The sequence below is a fragment of the Mirounga angustirostris genome, unplaced genomic scaffold (genome assembly GCF_029215605.1).
Source record: "Mirounga angustirostris isolate CCGP_5_RB_7025 unplaced genomic scaffold, mMirAng1.0.hap1 SCAF_13, whole genome shotgun sequence".
Taxonomy (NCBI): domain Eukaryota; kingdom Metazoa; phylum Chordata; class Mammalia; order Carnivora; family Phocidae; genus Mirounga; species Mirounga angustirostris.
In genome coordinates, this window is record NW_026991721.1 from 26593537 (window position 1) to 26617634 (window position 24098).

The 24098-nt window shown below is 45.3% G+C and overlaps 1 protein-coding gene across 11 annotated transcripts in view; it reads left to right on the top strand.

The window, feature by feature from the left end:
- WT1 (WT1 transcription factor) overlaps positions 1 to 20114 on the top strand; it is a 46630-nt gene extending 26516 nt beyond the window's left edge. For 4 of the 11 annotated variants that reach the window (XM_064575884.1, XM_064575880.1, XM_064575882.1 and 1 more), the window contains 5 exons: positions 10099 to 10195; positions 13127 to 13277; positions 16733 to 16822; positions 17426 to 17509; positions 19993 to 20114. In XM_064575884.1, the coding sequence (XP_064431954.1) occupies positions 10099 to 10195; positions 13127 to 13277; positions 16733 to 16822; positions 17426 to 17509; positions 19993 to 20114 (544 nt within the window). Of the gene's footprint in view, positions 1 to 10098; positions 10196 to 13126; positions 13278 to 16732; positions 16823 to 17425; positions 17519 to 19992 lie in introns of all 11 variants that reach the window. The other 7 variants (XM_064575887.1, XM_064575879.1, XM_064575881.1 and 4 more) reach the window with 3 other exon arrangements.
- The last annotated feature ends 3984 nt before the right edge of the window (positions 20115 to 24098 follow it).

The window sequence follows — 24098 nt, forward strand, 5'->3', positions numbered from 1 at the left end:
AGTCTGATTGAGATGGTCTATGAAAATACAGTTTGTGTGTGTGTGTGTGTGTGTGTGTGTGTGTGTTGAAGCAGGAATGAAAGTCATGCTGAAAAATCATCTTCCAAGTGGTAGGGGTCAGTAAAATTGTGGGGTTTTTGGACTATGTTCTCTCCAAACTGTTGTGAGAAACTGGATTTATTTTTTTAAAGGTTTTATTTATTTATTTGACAGGGAGAAACACAGCTAGAGAGGGAACACAAGAAGGGGGAGTGGGAGAGGGAGAAGCAGGCTTCCTGCTGAGCAGAGAACCTGACATGGACATGGGGGCTCGATCCCAGGACTCTGGGATCATGACCTGAGCCGAAGGCAGACGCCTAACGACTGAGCCACCCAGGCGCCCCGAGAAACTGGATTTAAATATTTAAAATATCTCTTAGCTCTGCTCTGAATGTTAAATAGGAGGGAAAATGTCACTTGGAGGAGGTTTGTGTACCATTTCAAGTGGTGAGGAAGTCTCAATGGTTCATAAGGGCTCATTTATACAAGCGTTGTTGTCAGGCTGTTAACCATCCAGCCCGTGTCCCCTGTTAAACAGCAGCCGATGACCAGGTTGCGTGAGAAGTGAAGTGAAGACATAGGAGCCATGACTATAAAGAAGCTTTCAAAAGAGGAATACAGACTAGGTTTTGGTAATGATAGCATTGTTGGAACCAGGAGGCGTCTTCCAGAAGGTAATACTTTGAAGGGACCAGTACTCATTTGTAGATACCGTGTTTTGTTTTGTTTTGTTTTGTTTTTTAGATACCGTGTTTTGAGAAATTCCCTGAAGAAATAAATCCAGTGACTTTTGGGTAATTGCTAGATTAGGTATGGATCAAGACTTTTTCTATAGTAGGTGGTAGAACGCCCGTTGAACTGGCATAGGTCAAAGGGGAAATTTAAATTTGGTAACTTAACTGTATTGTATTTTAAAACCCCATGTCTGGATTCAGGGGCTCAGACGATGTCATTAGAACACTGTTTCATTGTCTCTTGTCTCTGCTGTTTTCTGTGCTGGCTGCCTTCCCAGACAGGCTCTCTCCATTGTAACAAAAATAGCTCTGGTTCTGGGCATCTATGGCCTGACAAGAATACCTCTCTATTGATTCTTCAACAAAAGACCCAGGGAAGGCTCTGACTGGCCTGGGTTGGGTCATGTGGCTGGAGAATTCAGTGATCTGACTGGCCAGATCCTGAGCATGTCCTTACCCCTGGAATCTGAGGGCGGGATTAGAAGAAAAGTGGAAAGGGAAAGGGCTGTGTTTCCAGAGGAAGGTGGGATGGATGTGGAGTGGGCAGCACAAGAGAGACTCAATAGAGAATTAAAATAGCCAAAGTTAGGGGGCGTCGAGGTGGCTCAGTCCATTAGGTGTCTGGCTCTTGGTTTCAGCTTAGGTCATGATCTTGCAATTGTGGGATCCAGCCCCACATCAGGTTCTGTGTTGCTCAGTGTTGAGTCTGCTTTGATTTCTCTCTCCCTCTCCCTCCTGCTTACTCTCTCTCTCTCAAATAAGTAAATAAATAAATAAATACATAAAAATCTTTAAAAATAAATAAATAAATCAGAGTTAGTAAAAATGGCGTGAGTCCTCTTCCCCTCCAGATAACTTTGGAGCTGTTTGCCCATAGGGATGTATGATACCTGGAGAGAGAATAAATGAAGGATGGTGCAGAGAAGCCTTCTTTCTAATGCTCACGAGAAAAGCACTCATTAAAAGGTACAATAGTTAGAGTTATCATAGTATACTTTTTAATTGAAAGTGACACAAGATAGATTAGGTTTTTGTTAAAAGTCAAAAATGCATCTTTTTCTTGAGATCTGAACTGAAATGAAACACCTGAGGGGAGGAGGAAGACTCAGATTTTTTGAGTAAAAAAATAGCTGGTTGTTTTCTGTAGACTATACTTCCGGAGGAGTTTTATACCGTGAACTATCAGACTGCAGACATTACTTATATTATTGTTTTTGTTTTTTAAGCTCAATCAAATTTAACTTGGTTGATTCGTTTTTAAGTTCTAGGTTCTGGGCTGGATTCATAAAAGAAACTGCATCTTTTGTATATTCTCAGGAACAGAATAATCCTTTGGCTTTTATATATTCCCATTGATTTGTTATATTCCCACTATAAATGATGAAATTACACAAAGAAAAGAGAATGGCTAGAAAGCCTTGCTGATGATGTCTGTGCAGAATTTTATTTAAATATTGCCCTTAGCACATCACATTCAGGCAGAGAATAAAAATAGCCTTCATGTTGAGCTCGAGGTGATTGTGGCTAGGTTGCCACCACCTCTGATTTTGTGCAGAAAGAGAATTTAATGTATATTCATTTTCCCAAGTCAGATCTTCGAAGTGGATATGAAAGTGACTTCTGAAAATACTCTGGCTACAGGGAAATTAGATTTTCATTCAGTAAAGCTTTTCAACCTACGAATTCTGGTGTGACCACTAAGGCTTCTTGGGGGAAGTTCCTGTTCTTTTGGCCCCAAGTCCTCCAGTTCAAGTCCCACTATCTCTATGCATGGTGCATCTTTGTGAATGCTGAGCGTTTGTGCAGAGGCTTATTGTTTCATTGGGCTTGGTTTTATTTTGTTGGTTGTCCTCTCTTAAGTCTCTTTTATGCTGTAACTGTCCTTCTCACCCCTAACTCCTCTTTTTTTTTTTTTTCTCATGTTACTGGTAAGTTGGAGACAGCAAGTCGTTTGGCCAGTAGAATATCTTCCAATCTGGATTCGGCAGATTGCTCTCACAGCATTTTAACTTCGGGTTTCCATCCCCTGTGTTGCCTATAAATAGGTAGTTAGATCTGGAAGCTTGCTTAGATTTGGGTTTTTTTTTTTTTTTTTTTTTTTTTTTTTTTTTTTAGCAAGATTGGTGTGTTTAGCCTCCTCTCTTGTGTTTAACCTTAAAGGATGTACACTCTTTGAACACGGTTCCAGTATCCTTTTCCCTAAAAGTGGCCCACTAGACAGGGGTGATGGTTCTCAAGGCTTGCAGCAAAGTGTATTTTCAACACCAAAAGGAATCAAGCATTTAAGTGTCTCATATATATAGCCTGAGTATTAAGGATGGATAGAGAAGATGGGGTTGATAGGTAAATTCCATTTTCTGGATATGCAAGAGTTTGAAGTTCTCCCAGGAGCTTTCCTTCAACCTGATTAACTCTGCAGAGGTGAGAAGACAGAGGTGAAAGGGGGGGATGCCCACCTGGCCAAGGACTAGAGGTGGGAGAGAGAAGTCACAGGTGGAGGTTTCCCCTTTTTGAATATTTGTATCAAATGCTAATTACTTTCTTTCTCTTTTCTTTTTTCTTTCTTTCTTTCTTCTTCCTCTTCTGTTGATAAGGGATTTCAGGGCAGCTCTGGTTTTCCTCATCTGTAAAACCTCAATTCCTTTTTATTAATCTTCTTGTGCCTGTGGAATATCAAAATTAATCATTTCTAGAGAAGCTACTCTTCTAACATCAAGTTTTTTTCTGGGCCAAACCTCAATGTACAAGTTTTTAGCATGAAGAGGGCTCATAATTTGTGTTATATGAGGGACATTCTTCTCCTTTTTGCAAACTTTCTAAGGACATGTGTTTATGTATTTTAAAGCTGTCTGGGAAAAGCAAACCTTCTCAGGATACATTTTTATGGATCCTCAAGCTGTTTAGGAAAATGGGCAGCCCACACCACCACCAGGAATGACGCAGCATAGGATCTACTGATAACTGTTTCTGCTCAGTTTATTTTCCTAGTTAGGTGGAAAGAATTTTTTTTTTTTTTTTGTAAAAATTGTGCTCAGTTTTGATTGTTGCTCTGTCGCATGTAAGCAGGCCATTTCCATCAGCTAGCTTTGTGCTTTCCTTAAACCAAAATGAATGCTGGGCCTCAGAGCAGAAGCTTGAGTGTCCTGAAGAGTGAGTATCTTGACTTGTTCCTCATGATTGCTCCCCTTCTCTTATCCTACCCACTCCCAAGACATTTTTAAACCTTCAGCAAGCCTAATTTCATTCATGCCACTAGAAAAAAGAGCTGGGAATTAGTCAAGGGTCTTGATGATAGAAGTGAACCCAGGATGGGGTTATTCCACCAGAATTGTCTAGCTAGTTTTGAAGGAAGAGAGCTGTGCTGACCTGGACTCAAACCCCATCTCTGCCACCTGCCATCTCTCTGACTTTGGGCAGATAACTCAGTGTCTTCTTAAATCTTAATATTCTTTGCTGTAAAATGCAGGTCTTACTATTAAGTCCTAGTGAACATTTATTGAGGGCATGTCATGGGCCAAGCAGTGTGCTTTACTTACCTAGTCTCATTTGATGCTATAAAGGTCCGACGGGGAGGTGCTGTTTCTCTTTTGGACTAATCTAGATTAATCTGGAGAAAAAGGATCCAGATTAATTTAACTCTTTCAGATGTATCTGCAAGAAACTGAGTAAGTCTGGTTCTCTTGGTATGGGAGGTTGAATAATGACCCCCAAAGATATCGAAGTCCTAATTCCTGGAACCTGTGAATGATGCCTTATTTAGCACAAAGGACTGTGTGGGTGTGATTAATTTAAGGATCTTGAGATGGGGAGATCATCCTGAATCATCCGGGTGGGCCCTAAAAGTAATAAGTGTCCTTATAAGAAGACGACACAGGGGGAGATTTGACTACAGAGGAGTTGTAGGGGATGTGATGAAGGAAGCAAGAGGTTAGAATGATGTGAAGAAGGGACCAAGGGATGCAGGCAAGTTCTAGAAATTGGGAAAGACAAGGAAAGAGATTTTCCCCTCAGCCTCCAGAAGAAAATAGCCCTGCCCACACCTTGACTTTACGACAGGGAGGTTGATTTTAGACTTCTGATCTCCAGAATTGTAAGGTAATAAATTTGTGTTTTAAGCCATCAGATTTGTGGTAATTTGTTACAGCAGCTGTAGGAAACTGATCTGCTGGAATTCACACTTTTCTGCCTATAGCTTCAATGTTTAAACCCACTTGCAAGTGGGCCAATGAAATTTAGAGTGAACCACCGATACTTGTAGGTGATAAGTGCTTCTGGATTTTGTCCTCATGGCATTGGCCATGTCTGCTGTACAGCTTCTTTTTAAGCTTTCAAGAGTTTAGAAGGTTCTGATACTCAGTTTTCAAAGAATCAGGTGCTTCCCCACCTCTACGTTGTTGCCATGTGGAAGGAGACAACAAAATCAAGATGGAATTTTCCAGTTTGTAGCTTAAACTTCCTTGCACAACCCTTAAACCTGAGGCTGCAAACTGGTGGCCCTCAGGCCAGAGATATTTTGTCTGATCTGACAGTGATTCTATAAAATCTCAGTTATTTGCCAGAATTTTTGATTGATTGATTGATTATTTGAAAGAGAGCAGGGGCGGGGGGAAGAGGGACAGAATCTCCAGCAGACTCCCTGCTGAGCATGGAGCCTGATGTGGGGCTTGATCTCATGACTCCGAGACCATGACCTTGAGCTAAAATCAAGAGCTGGACACTTAACCACACTTAACCAACTGAGCCACCCAGGCGCCCCATTTGCCAGAATTTATAGCTGAAGTGATCTCATATAAAAATCTTGATTTCTGACTTTTCTGGAACATGGAAAGGTCTGGCAACACCTGGTTCATATAATTGCCAGTCCCTGGCTGAAAGAACAGAGTACTTACTTTCTTCCTCATTATCTCTGTTGGAAGGTAGATCAAGCCACTGTAAACATTTCTACCCTAAGGGAGGTTTGGGTCTCTTGATTGCTCAGTCTGGTGGGATTCACACTCCATTCTAGGGCTGCTCCATGAATAATAACACCTTGTCTCTGGGTCATGATAAATTTTTAGCCTACAACTGTCCAGAGCTTTGTGATTGCTTTATTTGGAAAATGCATCATTGGTCCCAGAAATCTCTTCACTGGGTGGTGGCTCCTTGCCCTTCTTAGAAGGCTTTATGGCTCCAGACCTCTAAAAATTCTGCCTTCACTCCTATTTGGTTCATCTACAGCATAGTCAGTGGAACTTTTTAAGACTAATTCTCTTGGAGGAAAAGCTTGGCTTTACTTGACCATCTAAGCTAGTAGCTGGGTCTATTGTTCCAATGGCAGCCACCATCATCCTGAGCCATTCTGTCTCAGGTTAACTCCTGCTGATGACATTTGTCCATCCAAATGACTAGATTTTCTATGATGGCTTCCCCCAGGTTGCCTCATAGAGAGAACTTTTAGAATCCTATCACTTTCTGAATACTAGTGAATGATTATGTGCATTGTAAATATAATAGTTCCTCACAACAGCAAGGAAGATCCTCCCCCACACCCTTTTAAAAAATGGAATCACAGAAAAGGTGATTTTCAAAGGTAGAGATAATATGAAATGGGATGGAAAGCAAATGTTTTGGAAGCCAAATTGAGTAAAAAAGATTTCAACAGTTGGGGATGACTTGCTAAAAGAAATAAAATGGATTTTGAAGGATAAATCTGTAGTCTTGAACTGCAATTAAAGAAATCGTATCTTCAAGCTCAAGGTTGGAGATATGTGCCTTAACTGTGGTTCATGCTTGGACATTGAGGATTCTATTTGACTGAGGAGGACCATTGTGACCTGAGTGCTAAGAAGTGATGGGCCCTTAGATGCGTTCATTGCGCCCTGACAGCCTGTGAGCCTAAGGCATTGTGCTGTGTTTGACTGGCATACTGATTTGGAAAAATTTGCAATGGAATCCCTTCGGGGGAGGCATGTACTCTCTGGTTTTATTCATTTATGGTATGCCCCCAATTCTTAAGGTTTTTGTGTTTATGGATGGTCCTCCTTCCCCCCTCCTTTATAGTAGCACTCTTCTGGGGGCACTGGGATCCATTTCGAGCCCACACGTTGAGAGAGAATTAACAAAGGAAGGGGATCAAGAAGAGGATGATATAGATAGGAAAGGAATCAGACACCAGTTTCTGTCATAATCACTGAGAGAACCACAGCTGTCTACCTGGTCCAGTACCTGAAGGACTGTCATGTGGAAGAGGAGTTAGGTTCAGTCCTTGTCATGGAACAATTATAGACTACACACCTTCAGTCACCAAGCTGAGAGAATACAGAGAGGAGCAAGTTGGTCTCTGTCTTCGAGGCCGAGTTTACCCCAGAGCAGAGGGGACCCACAGAGATGGCTGTAAAACACACAGTCTCTGTGGTTCTCCAGAAGACAGAAAGGGAGAGGCCAATTTCAGCTTGGCTTAGAAAGGCCTTTCCTCACAATTAAAGCCCTCCCCCAATGGAATGGGCTGCCTTAAAAACTTGCCAGCAGTCGTATTTCCAACTGTTGAAGACAAGCTATAGGAGTTTGGAATGAGGGTTGCAGTAGATGACTTTTCTCCCTCTGTTAGTGTCTGGTCCCAAGACCACCGACCTGCTTTCCTTTACTTACCCAGAGAGAGTGGTCACCATGTGAAATGCTTGTGGGTTGTACTCAGCATTTTGGGCAGACCACACGGGGAAGGGTGTTGGTTTGCAGGGTTTCCAAGTGTGGAATTGCACTGATGTGTCGTCTGTCTTCTGGAGACGCCAGCGTCGGCAGGCAGGGCCCAGCTGTAGTTTTTATTCACGGACCTGGGAGAAGAAGCAAGGGGCGTATTTGGCAGGTACAGTCTTGTTTCTGGTTGCTTCTTTTGTGTGTTGACTGCATCTGGCTCTGAGGATCATGTCATTACCTGTGAGTGGGGCAGCACTGCCTTTCCTGGGACAAGTATTTTGAGGGAAGCCTATTTCCTATGCCCGCCAGGAACCCAAATAACATCATATCCAGCAATTAGCTGCCAAAATAAGAGATTCCTAATTCTTCCCCTTTGATAGCAGAACTTTAAAGTAATTCAGATTTCTGTCGTGTCCCTTAGAGATCCCTCAGCCTTAGAAAATGTGTCACCTTTGGCTCCATGCAGAGACTAAACTGAGCAGAGGCAGCATCTCTTCACGGCCTTCAAGGCAGAATGTTCTGGCAGCGTCCTTCTTGTCCTGTCCTCTCTCTGCTACCACATGGCCACTGTCATCAGCTCTTGCGTCCTCACTGTTTATATAATGTGATTGTAAGGAAAGCAGACAAGGCCTCTTTCTTGGCAACTACATTTTAAGGTTCAGAGAGGCAGATGTTATCTGGATTTGGCATTTCTTTCCAATTCTTGCATGCTTAACCCTGGTTTAGTTCTTTGGGACATTTCCCCCTACCCACAGATATGTCAGAAATCACCTGGAGGATGTGGAGACGAAGTGTAGTAAGTTGAAGTGAGCAGAACTGCCACCCAGTTCCCCAAACTGCTATCATTGCTCTCTGCAAGGGAGACAGGCAGTTCTTTCTAAAATGCTTGGAGCCAGAATTCAATGTGAAACCCCACAACTGCTGTGGCTTTGGGACGTGTGGACAAGTCAGTCATCCTGGCAGACACCCTTCCCCTGCAGGGTTCTCTCCCCTGGAGAAGTGGAGGGGAGCCAGCCCCAGGGTTTCCCCACACCCTCAGCTGGAGTGGGCTGACCGGCCAAGCTACCTGCCTCCTACACCGGGACCCGTGGAGTCTCTAGAGTAACAGAGGCAGAGGGCGGAGGTTCTCAGCCCTGACAGCAAGTTAATTACACCTGGAGGCTTGGCGGTAGGGGAAACAGTGCATGGACCCCATGACTCCCCAGAGTTAATTTTGTAAAGCAGCTTTATAAATTCCACATACCGAACAGTTCACACATTTGGAGTATACAAATAAATGGTTTCTAGTATATTCAGAAAGTTGTACGACCATTCCCACAATTTTAGGACATTTTCAGCAGTCACTCTCCCATTCCCCCCAACTTCCCCAGGCCTAGGCAGCCAGTTACCGATCCACTTTCTGTCTCTACAGAATTTGCCTGTTCTGGACATTCTGTTTAAATGGAATCACACAGTAGGTGTGTCCTTTGTGGCTGGCTTCTTCACTTAGCCTGTTTTCAGGGTTTGTCCACATTATCGTGTATCAGTACTTCTACCTTTTTATTGCTAAATAATACTCCCTTTTATGAAGATACTATAATTCGTTCATCCGTTCATTAGCTGATGGACGTTTGGGTTGATTCCACTTTTCTGCTATTATGAGTAATGCTGCTAATAAACGATGTGTACAAGTTTATCTGTAGATACATGTTTTCATTTCTCCTGGGAATATACCTAGAAGTAGAATTTCTGGGTCATATTGTAACTTTAGGTCTAATCTTTTGAGGAGCTGCCAGACATTTTCCAAAGCAGCTGCACCATTTTACAGAGGCATTTCATAAAAGCTCCCTGTGCTGATTCTAGATGTGATTATAACGTGCTTCCCATGTAGATAAGAATCCTTACTCTGCCTCATTTGGAAGTAAAAGCACAGCAGAATAGATACCAGCTTTTACCTAAAGGAGAGAATAGTTTTCAAGTCTTCACGTCTTCCAAGTTGTTCTTTTCAGCATTCCACAGCCCTCAGCTCTCGCTGGCAGCCCAAGATGAACCTGAGCCCCAACTAGAGGACTAGCCAGTCTAATGCTGGGTAGGATTATCCAGCGTCCGCTGACGCCAGGGGTTGCCTGCAAAGAGTGAAGTTGATCTGGAAAGCTGATCTGTAGGTTAAGTGCAGCAGGGCCACAGATGTGTGATTCCCACTTCTGAGAATGTGACATTTCTTCTTTGTCATCACTTTCTTGGTGCTATCTGGTAAAAACTGAGTCATGATGTGCTGACAAAAATCCATTGCACTTAATGTGGAACTTGAGGTATCTACTCATTCCTGAGATATTCCCAGCTGTCAGTCCTGCTGGCTAGATGGTAAACAACTTGCTGGGGATGAAATCCTGCCACTGTGACTTTTCCCAGCTTGTCTGAGAGGTGCAGACCCAGACGGCTGGCCTGTGAGAACCTGAGCATGAGGGAGGGCTTCGTGGTGGTGACTCCAGGGTTGAGCGGCCCCGCCCTTCACAGAGGCCTGTTTCCAGAGTAGCCCCAGTGGAGGGATGCAAAAGCCAACTGTCCTTGTCCTGTGAGCTTTTTAAAAACCTTCCTTCTGCTGCAGATGCGCATTTCCAGATGGCACCTGTGGACCGACCTGAGCCTTGTTGTCCTTTCTTTGTGTTCGCAGCCACGGCACAGGGTATGAGAGTGATAACCACACAACGCCCATCCTCTGTGGCGCCCAGTACAGAATACACACCCACGGCGTCTTCAGGGGCATTCAGGTGAGAACTCGGGGTGGCCTCACTGGAAGGGCACTTCTATGCCTCTTTCCCTTCTCAACAGCCTTTCTTTTCCCTGCTGATGGCCATCTGGCCATGGTAAGTCTGGTCCTAATTACAGGCTCCTTTGACAATAGGGACCTCTCCACTTCCACTAGGGCAGAGAGGACAGCCTCCTCTCTACAGGTCCTTGTGACCACGGCCTCGTCCCTGACTCAGACCAAGATGCTTCTGGCAGAACCCTATCCCTCTCCCCTTGACTGGTTAATTCACCTTTCCAGGTGGGCTGTGCAGCTCTTGCAACGAATGACCTGGACCCTTGGCTTCCAAGTCAGACCCTTGACTTGGTCTGCATTGTCCAGTGCCCGAAGTTGACTCTTCTCTTGCCAAGTGTTCTACTAATAACAGTAAATAATGACAATAACAGCACCACCATGTGGGTGCTGGACACGTTCTATATGCCAGGCAGTGTGCTGAATTTTATATATGGGCTTTTTGTCTTCAAAGACTTGATTTTTTAGAGCAGTTTTAGGTTTAAGGAAAAATTGTGCAGAAAGTACAAAGAGTTCCCATATCCTCCCTCTTCCCCCTCCTCCCTATTAACATCTTGCCTCAGTATGATACACTTGTTACAGTTGATGAGCCAGTATTGATGCATTATTATTTTTTTGAAACATTATTGTTAACAAAAGTCCATAGTTTACGTCAGGGTTGGCTTTTTGTGCCATGGGGTTCCACGGGTTTTCTTAAATGCATAATGCCACGCATTTACCATTACATTATAGTACAGAATAGTTTCACTGTCTAAAAATAAAAATGCCTGTGTTCCACCTATTCATCTCTCCCCTCTTTCTCTCCTCCCCCTGACAACCACTGATCTTTTTACCGTCTCTATAGTTTTGCCTTTTTCCAGAATGTCGTACGGTTGGAATCATACAGTATGTGGCCTCTTCAGACTGACCTCTGTCACCTAGCAATATGCATTTAAGGTTCTTCCTTGTCTGTATTTTATTTTTCCATTTAGTCCTCAGTGCACCTTTATAGGTGGGTACCGTTACGTCTATTTTACGGATGAGGAAACTGAAGTCCAGAGAAGATGAGTGACTTGTCCACAGTCACATAGCTAGTCATAACATGAGTCTTGTCCGATTCCGGCACTGTGTTGCATTGCTTCTTAGGGAGACAGAGGGCCATGAACAGTTTGTGGGGGGAGGGGCCTCCAAGGAGAGTGAGGGAAGTAAAGTAAAAAGGTAAACATTTTGGAGAATTTGGGAAAGTCCATGGCAGGCCACCTCAGCAAAGCCTCTTTGGGGAGGTCAGAACCGCACATGGTTATCAAGGGTCTGCATTTGTGACTTTCACTTATGAGTGACAGCAGTGATACTTTCACGAGAATAGTCAGTATTCTAGAAGTAAGTTGTGTGCGAGCCAGGTCCCCACATGAGGTGTGGAGCAGGTAGCTCTGAGATGTTCTGGTTGATGTTTCCAGGAGCATCATGGTGATAGAATAACGTGCTCCCTCTGCCCAAACCTTCCAAGGGTGACAATAAAGGTGAGGGTGACAGAAAGCCCCGAAGTCCGATGGAGGTACAGGAAGTCATCCCAGTCTCTCCTCCTGGCATCCTCCACCAGGGTCCTTGACTGACCTTGACAACGCGACTTTTTATCCTGTTGCTGTATGTGCTGCATCTCGATTGAACCAAAGGAAATGAAGAAGCCCCTTTTGCCTTCCTTTCTACAAAGCCCGGTTTGTGAGACTCACTGTCACAGCTGCTGATGGACTCCAGACCTCACAGGTGTTGTTTCACCACCGACTCGTTTTCTCCTAGAGTATGATAGTCAGACGCAGCTGGCTCGCCATTTAAATTTACGTCACCCTTTGACCTCGAGACCCTGTGGCCTATCAACAGCAAATTTGTATGTCACCACAGTACTTCTCCTTCAAAAAAGGTCTCACAGTGCAAGGCAGTGAGAAATAGAATCTAGACTATAAGCATGGTTTGGAAGATGCACAGAGCACAGGATGGGTTAAGCTCAGAGGCAGTTCTGGGTCTTAACACAAAGCATGGATGTGCACTTTGGTCTTGACTTGCACATCTGTAAGAGAATGAGGAGGATTCAGTGGCCCCTGGGGCACTCCCACTTCTCCTGTCCATGAGTCATTGATCCTGAGAGCCGGAAGGGGAATTTGTTTCTGTGTCCCCTTAGCACCTTGTCATAGAGAACTGACCATACACGTACCCACTCCCACAAGGTGAAGGGAATCAACAGTGAAGGACATAGAAAGTGTCCGGAAGGCAGACACAGTGTTTTCTGGTCTCACTATTAAGTGATTACACTGGCTACGCTATTGGAGTCTGGTGGTTTCAGCCCCTTCACAGAGAGAACCTCCAATTCTCAGGGGCTCTTCCTTCCTTGTCACTTACTCCCACCTGGAAAGCCTGGTCAGTTTGGGGTTCATTCAGTATCCCGTGTTTTTCTCTTAATAAGGACTCCCCCATACATGGCAGACTGGGCCTGAGGTCATGTGGCCGTGTGTCCAAGTGGGAGGAAATAGATCCTGGGACTTTGGACTTCTAGACCTCACTGCCTCAAGTGGAAAAGCTGAGAGACAGGATGGATTGGGAGCTCTTGCAGTCACCAGCATTTCTTTTCTAGATCGTCTGGATCAGCAACCCCAAACAAACTTCAGTGAAGTACCAGTTCTGGTTGATCAGTAGTAATGATGTTGGCGTGATGCACTGTAGCATGTCCTGATCTGTCATCCATTAGTGATGTCTGCTGTGGGCATCTGGGGTATGGATAGGAGTGGTTTTAGTTCTTATATCTGTCATCCCTTCTTTGGGTATTTTCTAAAGCTCACTTCCCCTCAGGACTGACATGAATGTTCACATGTGGCTTAAAGCCTCCATTTCTCTTACACTCTGCTCGTAGGATGTGCGACGTGTGCCCGGAGTTGCCCCGACTCTTGTCCGGTCAGCATCTGAGACCAGTGAGAAACGCCCCTTCATGTGTGCTTACCCGGGCTGCAATAAGAGATATTTTAAGCTGTCACACTTACAGATGCATAGCCGGAAGCACACTGGTAAGTGTGTCCCCTGTCTAGCCTTGTTTCCCGTGGCCTATGGGCAAGGGTAGTTCAAGAGCTCCTGTTCCTGCCTGGTCCCACTGCTAAGGACACAGGAAATTTCTTGGATTGATAGTAGGCAATGCTTTGAAAAAAAAAAAAGGCTGCAGGGGCATTTTGCATCCTGACTGTCCATCCTTTAATAAAGAATTCAATAAACTGTCTTCAGGAGGGCAGAGCAGAGTGGTGGAAAAAGAATTCCACCAAACTAAAGAGACTTAACTTATGTTTGAATTCTGGCTTCACAACCAAGTGGTGAGACCTTGAGCAGTTACTTAACCTGTCTTTGAACTTCATTTTGTCTCATGGAAAATGGAGTTGGTAACGCATATCTTATTCCAGTGTTAAGACTAGATTCACTTTTTTTTTTGAGAAAGAGAGAGAACAAGCAGGGGAGGGGCAGAGGCAGAGGGAGAGACAATCTCAAGCCAACTCCACGCTGAGTGTGGAGCCCAATGTGGGGCTTGACCTCATGACCTGAGACCATGACCTGAGCTGGAATTAAAGAGTCAGATGCATAACTGACAGAAGCACCCAGGTGCCCCAAGTCTAGATTAACTTTTAAATCAAATTAAATGCAAGGCATTAGATATGAAGCACCTAGTATAGTACCTTATGTTAATAGGACTGAATAAACAATAGTGTAACTATCAGAATACTATTAGCATCTCTGAAGAGAGAGGACCTATTCTGGGAATTTGGTAATCAGATAGTTTTGAGAGATTGATGGGCAAGGTCAATAAGACTTAAGGAGAGATGGTCCAAAGAAGAACTGAGCTGTGTGAGTTAGTAATACCCAACCAGATAGGAATGGGAAAATGGATTCGTAGGTTTAATTTTTGTTTTCAATCTTAAAAAAAAAAAGAGATTTTTGATGATGTGTCAAGGAAAATTGGATTTTTCCACAGGTCAAGGGATCTGCCTTCCCCTGGGAAAGAGAATTGGCCTCGTCGGTTGTTGGCCACCTTGAGTATGAACAGCCATTTCACAAATGTTTGCTCTTGGCCTGTGGGCACTGGACGGGAGTGTGGTTGGGTCTCCACGGCAGGGAAGCAGTGGGAAATACAGGCTTTCCTACAGGGGGGCTGGTGGTTTGTTTGTTTTTTTCCCCTGTAACTGGAAAGACAGTTTCATTGTTACAATTACCCTTACTATTTTGTTATGACTGCTTATTTTGCTTTGGGGAAGTTGAGGAAGAGAGTGAGCTGCATTCACATCTCTTCAGATCGTTGGACTTTGCTAAGTTGTTGTGTTTGGAGGATGCAGTTCTGGAACAAACCTGAGTTTGCACTCAGTAGACCTCATGCTCTGAGGCTAAAGATGAGAGAACTAAGGGCCTGGTATATTTTTACATGTTTCTCCAAATGGGATCGTTTGAAAAGTATCTGTGAAGGTTATAAAGAAAAACGATAAAGTAAAATTGTGGCTGGAGAAATGCAAGGGAATACGCTGAAGGCAATATGGTTGTAGAAACCTTGACTGGGGAAGAGACACTTAGCAAGAAGTGAGGGGGAGATGTCTGTGTGAAGTAGAAGCTGTGGGCAAGGTAGCCATGACCCCCAGACCCACCGGAGGCTTTAAGAAGCTCTTCTTTGTGGAGGACAAGGAGAGTGGCCTGGTATTTAACAGTCCTGCAGCGCTTTTCTTGAAAGAATGCCATCTTTTCTTATCTACGTATGACAATAGTACGACTATTATATTAAGTACTTTTATATTAAATATTTTTTATGTGCCAGACTCTCTACATGGATTATTTCATTTAATCCCCACACACTGACCGGTTATCAGGTGGGTAGGATATAGTGGAAGCAGGACCCATGCTCATGGCTTTTAACTCCAAGTCACAAACCCCCTTCTCAAAGAGTTGATGGTCTGTTTTGGAGCTAGGATACACACAAATGAAGAGGGGTTAAGAGAGTATATGACAGTGTACTAAACCAGAGGCTGGAGGAGCTGAGAAGAGTTGCTGATTTGAGCTAAAGTCATCCCAGAAGGAGGAAGCGCTTGGGCTAACCATCAAAGGGTCGGTAGGGTGCGGTAGAGGAAGGAAAGAAGGAGCAGAGGCAGAAAGGCAGGGAAAAGAAATGCGACTGAGTAGGGCTGTTTAAGTATAAGGCACTGGGCTAGATATAAATACAAAGTGAAGGAAAGGCTCCTGCCCTCAGGATTTTCCAGCCCCTGGAGGCAGGTAGCTCTGGACACAGCCTACCACGTTAGATGTTCTGTAATACATTCTGTACTGAGGAAGAGAAGGGCTTTCGATCTGAACATGAAATTTCCAGGAAGTATTGCTGAGGAAGCAGGCAGCATTGATGAGGGACGTACAGTCGACTTTTTGATGGGGAGGAATGAATGTGGAGATAGGGACAAAGGGCATTTGGTGTGAGCGAAGTGCAAGGCAGATTTTGGGAATGGTGAGCTCTGGTATAGCGGGAATACAGATTAATCAGGGGAACAGAGGAGGTTATGAGGCCGGAAAGACAACGAGGGAATGCCCTGCAACAGAAAGAACAACTGGTCCCGGGATGGCTTCCTCTCTATCCCAGAATACCGGTGACTCAGAATTTTCATAAGAAGTTGGGAAGGCCCAAGGTCGCTCAGTGCACTCATGGAGCTTCGTTTGCAGTGTTTGGCTGAACTTCCTCTAGCAAGGACAGGGCGGGGCTTCTCCCTTCTGAGGCAGGAGGTTGTGTAATCCCACTACTGACTTCTCTCGGATAAAGGAATACCGACACCTTTCTTAATACTTTGGTTCCTGGTTTCACTTGAGTGTCTCACAACCATGGAGCTGTTCAGGCTTGATCCAGAAATGAGAAGTCAGTAGTAGAGAACACCGAACCTTCAGGCCATAAAACATAAAACACTTATTACATGGGGTCAGCTCCAAGGCCTATCCATCGCAGAATTCTGCCTCCAGCTCAGTTGAAGAGTTAAGACTTCTTTGGCTTATGATTTATCTGAAGATTCTCCACCAGTATTTTTGGAGCATGCCTCTGGGCTTGGCACTGGGCAAAGAAGCCCTTTATGTGGATGGCCTGGTTCAGTCTGTTCATAAAGCCTTTGAATTTGTGAGATTATAGGCCCCCTTTCTCAATACGGAAATGGCACGTCACCCAGAGCTTTATGTTGTAGAGCTGGGTGTGACCCTTGTGTCCAGCTTCGGAACCTGAGCTCCCCTCCACTTATAACTCAGAGGTTAGGGACCATCCTCATACAACCAGTCCCCCATTCTACACTCACTGTCAAGAGCCTGTGTGTAGGAGGGCCTTGAACCTCACATAGCAGCATGCTAACAAGGTCTACCGGCGTGCCGTAGGCATTTTGGGATCCCTCAGTCCCAGGGGGAGAGGTTGCCTTTCATGCGATCCCCATTTCCAGCAGCATTTTCAAACGGCATATGTGTCTTCCCCAAGGTGAGAAACCATACCAGTGTGACTTCAAGGACTGTGAACGAAGGTTTTCTCGTTCAGACCAGCTCAAAAGACACCAAAGAAGACACACAGGTTTGTAGGCTCACTTCTCATTGCTGGCAGTTATGTTCTCTTGGGTTGCAGTTGATTTTGTGATTTTCTTTGTTGTTGAATGTGGATGTGAGAGGGTTAGCCATTTGCTTAGCTTTTCCCAATCATCGTGTTCCCCACCACCCCCCGCCCCTGGAGATTTTCCTTTTCTGAAGAAAAAAAAGACAAGGAAACATCCCACATTTCTCCTGCAAACCGCAGAACAGTGGGATCCCAGTAGCCATGTGTTGATGATACACTGAGTAGCGGTGAAGACCAGGGTGGTGGAGAGCATGATCCAATTTGTAGAGTGTGATTCACTTTTTCAGTCTTGGACACAGCCGAGACTCTGGTGGAAAGCTGGACGTTTGTGGTTAAGGAATAGTTGTTCCCCAGACAGAAGCAGATCATCTGGGATTACTCTGCAGAATCAGGTGGTCTGTGCCAGGCCTGGGGCATGGGGGACATCTGAGGGAGAGGCAGACATCATCACCAGGGGGCTGGAAATGCCTGGCTTGTCCGGCCACCTCCAGGAAGCTGGCCCCGGGGGCCTCATTATGCTCCCACATTGTTAGGGCTGCGGCTAGACCTTCTCTGTCCATTTAGGTGTGAAACCATTCCAGTGTAAAACTTGTCAGCGAAAGTTCTCCCGGTCTGACCACCTGAAGACCCACACCAGGACTCATACAGGTAAAACAAGTGCGTAAACTTTTCTTCACATTTATTTTTCATTATTTTTTAAAAAATACTGTTGAATGAAGTTGTTTGTGATGTGAGAGATTGGAAAAGACGAGTGTAGAAGTTCTGAGAACTGTGCATGGCTGTCTTTAACTAATAACATTGTTTCAGAAGGGATGGGGTGGGGACCACAGAGCAGAAGGGAGATGTGAAAAGAACACTCTTTTACTGCGTGGCCAGAAGGAAGGGAGGAGATGAGCTAGGTCCCCACTGTTACCAGTTTGCTACATTATACTGTGTCACTCAGTTTGATTGGATCATCAACTTTACAAACAGCAGAAATTCTCGCAAGCCAAATATTTATTCTTCGGAGAGCTCACATTTCATGACACTATTTTCAGAGACCTGAATCCTTGCTGGGCTAAAAGTTAATGTCCCAGGAGCAGACATGGTTTCTGCCAGACTCATATCAGCCTATGGATATTATTTCCTTTGTACTAGTATAGAGAGGGGAACAGGACATTTATTCACGGGTTGCTGAAAGTTTTTGCTTTTCCGCAAGCTTGTGTGATTCATAACGAAAATAGCACCACCTTTGTTGTGTATTTTCTAGCTTTGGAAGGAGGGCCAAGGCTTAGGGTTATCTCGCTGTATCTTTGCAACATCCTTCCTTGTAAGAAGAAGAACGTAGGCATGTTTTATCCCCATTTTTCAGATGAGGAAACCGAGGCACGTAGTGATGAAATGACTTGTCTACAGTCCCAAAGCTAGTAAGAAGCAAACCCAATTCCTTCTGCTCCCAGCCTACCCTGTCCTACAGCCTTCTTTCTTGGTGAAAGAGCATAGGTTCATCTCACAGCCCAGGGAGGATAGGAATCAGGAAGAGAGCCAAGGTCAGCAAAGCTGAGTGCCATTGAGAGACTGAGGAGAGTGAAGACCAACAAGAGAAAGGGTTGGGCTTTGTCCATTGGAAGATGATCTTTGACAGCATGGCTGGAGGTTGGGGTGGACGGCCAGGAGCCAGATCAGGAAGAGCAGAGGAACAGTGAGTGGGAGGTGAGGGAAAATACGAGGTCATGAGCCCCCATGCAGCTGCAGATTCTCAGCCCGAATAGGCTGCCATTTATAGACAGGGTCAAGGTACCCGTGCCCCAGAGTTGGTGGGGTGGGCATCTCTTCTGCTCTACTCAGGTGCCTCTCGTGTTTCTTCTTTTCCTTAGTCCTGAGCTCATAATTTGGTGAGAAAGTTATCGTCCCTTTTATTCTGCCCCCCTCCTCCTCCAACCCTATGCGTATCTGTATATGCGCAAAATGGCCCATGTCACTGGCAGACTGTTTTACCCTATATTTGATCACCCCCAGTTCTGACCCTGGGACAGCGCCTCCCCTGGGACATTCCTCCCTGTGTGTCCCAACCAGTAGTTCTCAGAGGAGGCAAGGTGGGACCAGTGATACCCTGGGAAGATCTCCCCGGTGGAACAGACGTTGGCTCCCGTGGCCTTCTTACTTCGGATTAAGCCACAGCTTGATCTCCGTAAGGGCCAGGCCTGGGAGGTGGGGTACGGCCAAGGGCGTGGGCTTTGGAATAGACAGACCTGGATTTAAGTCCTGCTTGGGTCTGCCCTCACTAGCGGTCTAGCCTCATCTCCAGAGTGGGGATACTAATGCTTGTCTTACAGGGCTGTTGTAGGGAATACATGAAATAATGTATGTAGATGATGCCCAGCACATGGCTGGGCATATATTAGGCATTTCATAAATGCTGATTATCCTCCCTGTCCAGAATGAGGCTTGGAAGGAACTTCTGAGAGCTCCTTGGATGGAGTGGTCTCGATCTTTTGGCAGGCTCGTTAAAAATCTTAAAACCAAAAAAGAAAAAAAAAATCTTAAAATCATGCCTCAACTCGAACGGGGATTATGCTCTGAGTAACACTTTGAGGTAAAAGAAGCAAATGTCCTGCAAACTGGTATCAGTGACTTATTTTAAAATACCCAGCCCATCCAGAATATCTCCACAGGCAGAGATATTAAAGCTACGGTCACGCTCTACTACAGGAGGGCAATCAATCAGTAATATCCAGGGTGATGATCCTGAGCCCCTGCGGCCCAGTGAAGCTCAGTTCCCTGGGAAGACAGTGCAGGGGAAACATTCATGCAATTCACAAAACGGTCTAACAGCAAAGGGTGAAACAAATGTTTTCCCCTCGATTACATACAAATTGCCCAGACACTTTGATTAACTAGACTCATTCCTTCCCTGCCATTTCCCCAGGCCTCTGACTTAATAATATTTCATACTTTTTATAGTAGTTTAATCCTGAAGAACGCAGAGGTGCTGCCATTTCATGGAATGGGCCCGATTTGTTAGCCTAGGGGAAGAACTAGAGGGAACTGGGAGTGGGTGCCTTGGGATGATTTAACTGGGGCATTGGATAGCTGAACTTGTGCCCAGTCTCTCTGCCGCAAGCGTCTCTGACCGGTAATTGTGTCAACAGGTGAAAAGCCCTTCAGCTGTCGGTGGCCCAGTTGTCAGAAAAAGTTTGCGCGCTCAGACGAATTAGTCCGCCATCACAACATGCACCAGAGAAACATGACCAAACTCCAGCTGGCGCTCTGAGGGGGTCCGACTGGGGGACACGTCTGTGTCCCAGGCAGGACAGTGTGTGAACTCCTTGCAAATCCGACTTTAAAATTCCTCCTCCCTCACCTCTCTGAGAAGGAAATGGCAGGTGGTCTTCTTCATCCAGCTCCCGAGACAAGATGTCTGTACTGCTGGATCCTACCAGGTTTGCCCGGAGGCGTGGGGCTTGCTTGGCTTGCTTTTGGTTGACTCAGAGGCCCTGGAGAAGTGGCTGACAATGTCCAGTTAGTTAAAATCCCATCTCCGCCACTTGGTCTGGATTTCCCACCGGAAGAAAAGCCACTGTTGATAATGTCCCCCCGCCCCCTCTTCTTCTCCTTTTACACTCGTTCTCACTAGGAATGGAGTCATTGTACCATTTTCCATCATAGAATATTTATAGGCCAGGGCATGTGTATGTGTCTGCTAATGTAAACTTTGCCATGGTTTCCATTTACTAACAGCCAGAAATAAATCAGAGAGCAAGGCACTGGGGCTGAGTCCCGTCCGACATCCCGGAGGTTAGGCAGGCGGCGAACCTGGAAGGCAGGATGTAGTGCTACCAGGCACCTTAAAAAAACGTGTGTGTTTCGAGCAGCTGAAGAAGGAATCAGAACTAACCAGTACCTCTGTAGAAAAATCTCAAAGAACCTTCCTGTTCAACTAATTATGTTAACATTAGCACAGTGCTGTTGAGAAACTGTGCTTGGAGATCTGAGATTTGGGTTTTGTTTATTTTCGACTTTTTTGAGTTGTAGTCACATGCATCTTCAGAGATGTACATATCTCCTCACACAAAGGAAGTCGGATTCACTTTTACCATCTGGGGTGTCCTTAGAGTGTACAGACCACGATGGGTATGTGGCTTCAGGTTGTAAACATTAAAGTGATTCTAGAAGAAAATTGGGCTGGTCCAGGATCTCCACTGATAAGACTGTTGTTAAGTAACTTTGAGTCTACCAGCGTATGTGACAGAATGAGACTTACTAGTGTGAGGAAATCCATGGTTTAAAGGTGGTTGAGTGTGTGTGTGTGTGTGTGTGTGCGTGCACGTGTGTGCTTAAAGGAGGGTGTTTATTATTTACTGTTGCTTGAAATTACTGTGTAAATATATATATCTGATAATGATTTGCTCTTTGACAGCTAAACTTAGGAAATGTATAAATGTTAGATGCATCACTGTTTTGGTGTTGATCTTACAACGTATCAATGATAACACTAAAATGTAACCTGCATTTTTCACTTCACTCTCAATTAAAGTCTATTCAAAAGGAAAGTGGCAAGATTGTATCAGCTGCATTGTGTTCAAACCTTAAGAACAGTTGAGACTGTCTTAAAACAGGTAAGAAGATGCTACCGGACATCAGTGATCACTAGTGTAGTCTATCCATGTCCTGACTACTCTCTCTGTTTCTTTCTGACAAACCTCAGAAGGCAATTACCCTTCCTGGAAACAGCCAGCATCGTAAAGTGGTAGTGCTCATGTTGTGGTCTGATGGGTCCGTGGATGGCTTGGTGGGAAGCGCGTTCGAGGGTTTATTTATTTTTTTATTTTATTTTTTTATTTTTTAAAGATTTTTTATTTATTTATTTGACAGAGAGAGACACAGCGAGAGAGGGAACACAAGCAGGGGGAGTGGGAGAGGGAGAAGGAGGGAGCCCGATGCGGGACTCGATCCCAGGACCCTGGGATCATGACCTGAGCTGAAGGCAGTTGCTTAACCAACTGAGCCACCCAGGCGCCCTCGAGGGTTTATTTTAATCAGGCTATCCTTGTATCACTTGTTATTCCAGGTCAGCAAATGAGAATAGGGATGCTAATGATGACTGGTCTTTTCTGGAAAGTTCGCTGGTACATACTGCAGGCAGGAGGCCATAGGCTGAACACCTAGCACAACTGAGTTGCCAACTGTAGTTGCTATAAATCAGCTCAGCAGGTTGAAAGGGCTTAGACTTTCCAGGGCAGCAGAGTCTAAAAGCAAAGGTCTACATTATGTATAAACCGTGAACTCTCTTTCTGGTTCTGGTGTACGGTGGTCTCTCAGCTGTAAATAAGGAGATTGATTTGGTACCGCCCCTCTCAGCTCCAGTAGCTTGGAGTGCGCATGGGTCCAGGTTTCCTTTCTTCACTTACAATGTATCCAGAGCAGATAGCAGCTCAGCCACAGAGACCCTCTTCAGCAGCTCAGAGTTTGGGCCGCCTAAAAGTCAGGTCCTGGGGCCCCTCTTCGTTTGCATCTGGCTCTTGCATCACTGTTAATTATAGCTAGTATGGTGACTCATTTGTATCAGCCAGTTTTATCTTTTCCCGCCAGAAGACAGCATTTCTCTGGAGAAGCTCAGGACAAGCATGGCCAACGTCAGCAAGTCAGAGCGAGCCAGGTTTTACAACAAAAGCAAAGCCACATTGTCTCAACTACAGGAGGAAGACCAGAGATTCTCACACAACCTTAGCGGTTTAGCGGGCAACAGTTAAGGTTATGGGCTTTGGTAAACCGACCAACCTGGATTCAAATCCTAAATCGCTAGTTTCTTCTGTAAGGTAGGAGCAAAAGATTCCCCGGCTAGATAGGATTATTGTAAAGATTAAATTTGAGAAAGAAAGAAAGAGAGAGAGAGGGAAAGGAAGGGAAGGGAAAGAAAAGAAAAGAAAAGAGAAAAGAAAGAAGAAAAGAGAGATCTAGGACGCAGCAAAGGCTTAATAAGCATTACCTAGGAAACCAATTACCCAAGAACTCACCTGCTAATTTCCTTTAGCTCCGCCCCTCGGACGTCCCCTAGCAGTGTCCAGCCATCTTCATCAGTCAGCTCTGCAAAATGACAAAGCCATTTTCATATACCCCCAACCAGAGGTGAGGTTTGCAGCAATAGGGCTCTTGCCAGCATCCGTACAGAGATGACATCTGCTTGCTCTGTGTCTTTTGTGAAGCTCTGGGTGGCAGTGAGTGTGTGCTTCTGAGACCCACGGAACGGCGCATCAGTCGATTGTCAGGGTGAAAGTTGGTCAGTGGGAGTTCTCTGCCGCTCCAGCAAGGGGCTCTGTTTGGTGCACGTGTCAAAATGTGCGTTTTTCCCTCTTGCTTTACTATGGTGTCTAGTTCAGTATATGGTTCAATGTCTTTGAAAGCCCCCTTCTCCTTTGCTGGGATCTTCGCAGACTGTTCCAGTCATCCGTAGCCCCCTCATGTGTGACCTTGTGTAACATTCTAAGTACATAACCTTAAAGAGTAACCTCGGTGGGTGTAGCGCTTTCCCATCTAGGACAATCTGTAAGGTCGACAGGGCAAGTATTATTGCCCCTTTACAAAGGAGGAAGTTGAGGCAGGACTTGGTCTTGGTGTTCTGTATCCACTGCATCATGCTTGATGGTGTAGACTCGCACTCTGCTCCATTGTTTCAGATCAGAATATCTTCCCAGCCAGACTGTGAGCTGCTAGAGAGGAGCAGGTCTCTCCCTTTCCTGAGTTACTTATAGAAAGGCCTTCTCAACCTTCAGTGACCATATGCATCACCCGAGGAATCGCTAAGGGGCATGCTCAGATTTGGACGTTCTGGGGCAGGGTCTGAGAGTCTGCATTTCTCACAAGCTGGGCCGTGAGCCACCCTTTCCATAGCAAGGACCTGGAGAGTGGGCTCAATAAATACTTGCTGAAAGGCGACCGATGAGATTTGCTCTAGACAGGCCACGCTGAGCCTGTCTAGCCGAGAGAGAGCAGCCAGGGGACATGGCCTGTGGCTGTGCTGCGGTGGCCCATGGAGCTGTGGGTGAGGACATGCATGCTGCACGTGTTAGCCCCGGTGAATCCATCCATCAGGAGGTTTGTTTTCCAACCCAGTCTCCCCATCCTCTGCTGGTGACTCGCCCCAAGCAGGGAGGCCTCCCTGGGTGTGTGCTGTGTATCCAGCCTTTGTACCGTCCTCGGTCCACATCGCCACAGCAGGCCTCGACCTCCCCGACACCCACAACCTGGAACTCTGTGG